The sequence below is a fragment of the Penaeus japonicus genome, unplaced genomic scaffold (assembly GCF_977035675.1).
Source record: "Penaeus japonicus unplaced genomic scaffold, GWHDUDI00000001_assembly GWHDUDI00000001, whole genome shotgun sequence".
In the NCBI taxonomy this organism is placed as follows: Eukaryota; Metazoa; Arthropoda; class Malacostraca; order Decapoda; family Penaeidae; genus Penaeus; species Penaeus japonicus.
Genome location: NW_028234403.1, coordinates 18,890,888 through 18,893,387, shown reverse-complemented (window position 1 = coordinate 18,893,387; position 2,500 = coordinate 18,890,888). Strand labels below are relative to the sequence as shown.

The window sequence follows — 2,500 nt, the reverse complement described above, 5'->3', positions numbered from 1 at the left end:
CAAGACGTTTGATTCATAGGGGAGTGAAGTTTTCTGGGGACTAATTTAAGTTGTTTTGATATTAGATTTGAATTAAGTAAGCTTTGATATTAGATTTGAATTAAGTTAGCTTTGATATTAGATTAAATGAAATAGTAAACAAATAGTTCAAATATCTTGGAAGGATGAGGAGGAAGAGGAAATCAGATAAAAACTAAATGACGAATTATGATAAAGAAAAGAACGAAAAAAGAAGGGAAGAAAACAAGAGCAGAAAGAGAAGGAGAATGGGGAAAAAACTATAAACAAGACAGCTGTTCTTCACAGAGAAGGGTCGAGCTTGACTGGTGTCTTACTCCCGGCTGTGGCCATGAGAGGGGAACATTTATCCCACAGTCGCGTTTATAGGACATGAATAAGTATCCTTCCGTATGGGCGGGGCCTCGGACTGGGTACACTCACGGGAAGGCCTTGAAGGAAGGGGGGGAATGACCTCACAGACTGAGCTGGGAAATATGAGGAAATGGGCAGAGCTTTATGAGAGTTCTGGTACGAGATAGAAAAAATTGTTTTAAAAATTTAGCTTAGATTTTTGCTTTTGGTTGGTTTGGTAGTAAGAAGTCTTTTTATTCGTATATATTGATGGTGATGATGTCGTTCTCATTTTCGTGTGTTCTTTTTTCGTGTGTCTCGATTTAACTTACGTACATTCAGAAAGATAGTTTTTAAGATGTATTTACTTCTAAAATTCGCGTTCAGTTGGCAGAGGGGGGAGGTCGTCCAGACGGAGGAGATTCAAGCCTCTCGAGATTCCGTTACATGTCCAACCGTCCTCGACTATTGCCGTTTCCCGTCCCCAAAGGCCGCTCAGCAAGTGCCACCGTCCTTCCCAGCAACACAAGCGCATGCCAACCTTCCAATCAAGAAAGGAGAAACTATTCACTCGCCAAGAACCAACCGAATCTGCACCACTTTTTCGCGAAGAATCAAGCTGGGGACGGAGGCGGTAGCAAGGGCGAGTCCGCTCCCTTTGACACCCGCGACCACAATACCGAGGGGAGTTTCGGTGGATTTTCTAGCGTAGAGGAAAAGGAGGCGTTTGAGGACCTTGTGAACACCTTCGGCTGCGAGAACAAGGAGAACTTGCCTGACGAATTCGACGACAATAACGACTTCCTCTTCGCTGACCTGACCGTGGGCGAAGCACAGGGGGACGACGAATACGACGAAGCTTTTAACGAACCTCTCGAAATTGAGGACGACTCTTGTGATCAGAATCTTTTTCACACCCAGCGTCGCAACTCTTCTCAGTCTCTCCAGCAACAGAATGGAGGAGGATCGAAGGAAGGAAGGAACTATTTTAATCCACCTGCAGGCAACGGCCAAGAACAAACATGGAACTCGGGAATGAACGCATTATATAAGGAAGCAAGTGTTCATGGCAATCAGTTTAAAAAATCAGGCTCACAAGGTAGTGCTTTCCAAAGCCCACCAGTAGGGCAAGCCAGTCGGTTTGCAAGACCACCCCAAGGCAGCCACTTCCAACGACCGCAAGGTCCACAAGGCAATAGATTCGAAACACTACTTATAGAGCAAAGGAACCAATTTCAAAGATCACCTGGTACACAAGGAAATCGATTCCTACGGCCACCATCTACACAGGGGAATCAGTTTCAAAGACCACCTGGCACTCAACAGAACCAATTCCAACGACCACCAACGGGAAATCAGTTCCAAAGACCACCTGGCACTCAACAGAACCAATTCCAACGACCACCAACGGGAAATCAGTTCCAAAGACCACCTAGCACTCAACAGAACCAATTCCAACGACCACCAATGGGAAATCAGTTTCAAGGACCACCTGGTACACAACAGAACCAAATCCAACGACCACCAACGGGAAATCAATTTCATAGACCACCTGGCCCACAACAGAACCAATTCCAACGACCACCAACGGGAAATCAATTTCATAGACCACCTGGCCCACAACAGAACCAGTTCCAACAACCACCACCGGGAAATCAGTTCCAGAGACCCACTAGCGCACAACAGAATCAATTCCAACGACCACCAAGTGGGAATCAGTTCCAAAGACTCCCTAGCACACAACGAAACCAATTCCAACGACCACCAACGGGAAATCAATTCCAAAGACCTCCTGGTACACAACAAAACCAATTCCAACGACCACCAACGGGAAATCAATTCCAAAGACCACCTGGTACACAACAAAACCAATTCCAACGACCACCAACAGGAAATCAGTTTCAAGGACCACCTGGTACGCAACAGAACCAATTCCAACAAACGCCTAATACACAAAACAACCAGATTCAGCGACCCCAAACCACACAGGTCAGTCAATTCCAAAAACTTTCATCCCGACAAGGCTATCAACCACAAGCACCTCCAGACACGCAAGGCGCTCGTCTTCAAAGACCTCCATGCAGTCAGTTCCAACGAATTCCTGGTAACCAGTTCCAGAGACCTTCAGGTTTACAGATCCAGCAACCAC

The 2,500-nt window shown here is 46.0% G+C and overlaps 1 protein-coding gene across 1 annotated transcript in view; it reads left to right on the top strand.

Moving 5' to 3' along the window:
• The window catches only part of LOC122247407 (uncharacterized), a 155,703-nt gene that overhangs the window by 148,639 nt on the left and 4,564 nt on the right, over positions 1-2,500 (top strand). Inside the window, exon 29 of the mRNA XM_043006667.2 lies at positions 739-2,500. This exon is cut by the window's right edge and continues 1,646 nt beyond it. Within this exon, the coding sequence (XP_042862601.2) occupies positions 739-2,500 (1,762 nt within the window). The remainder of the gene's footprint in view (positions 1-738) is intronic.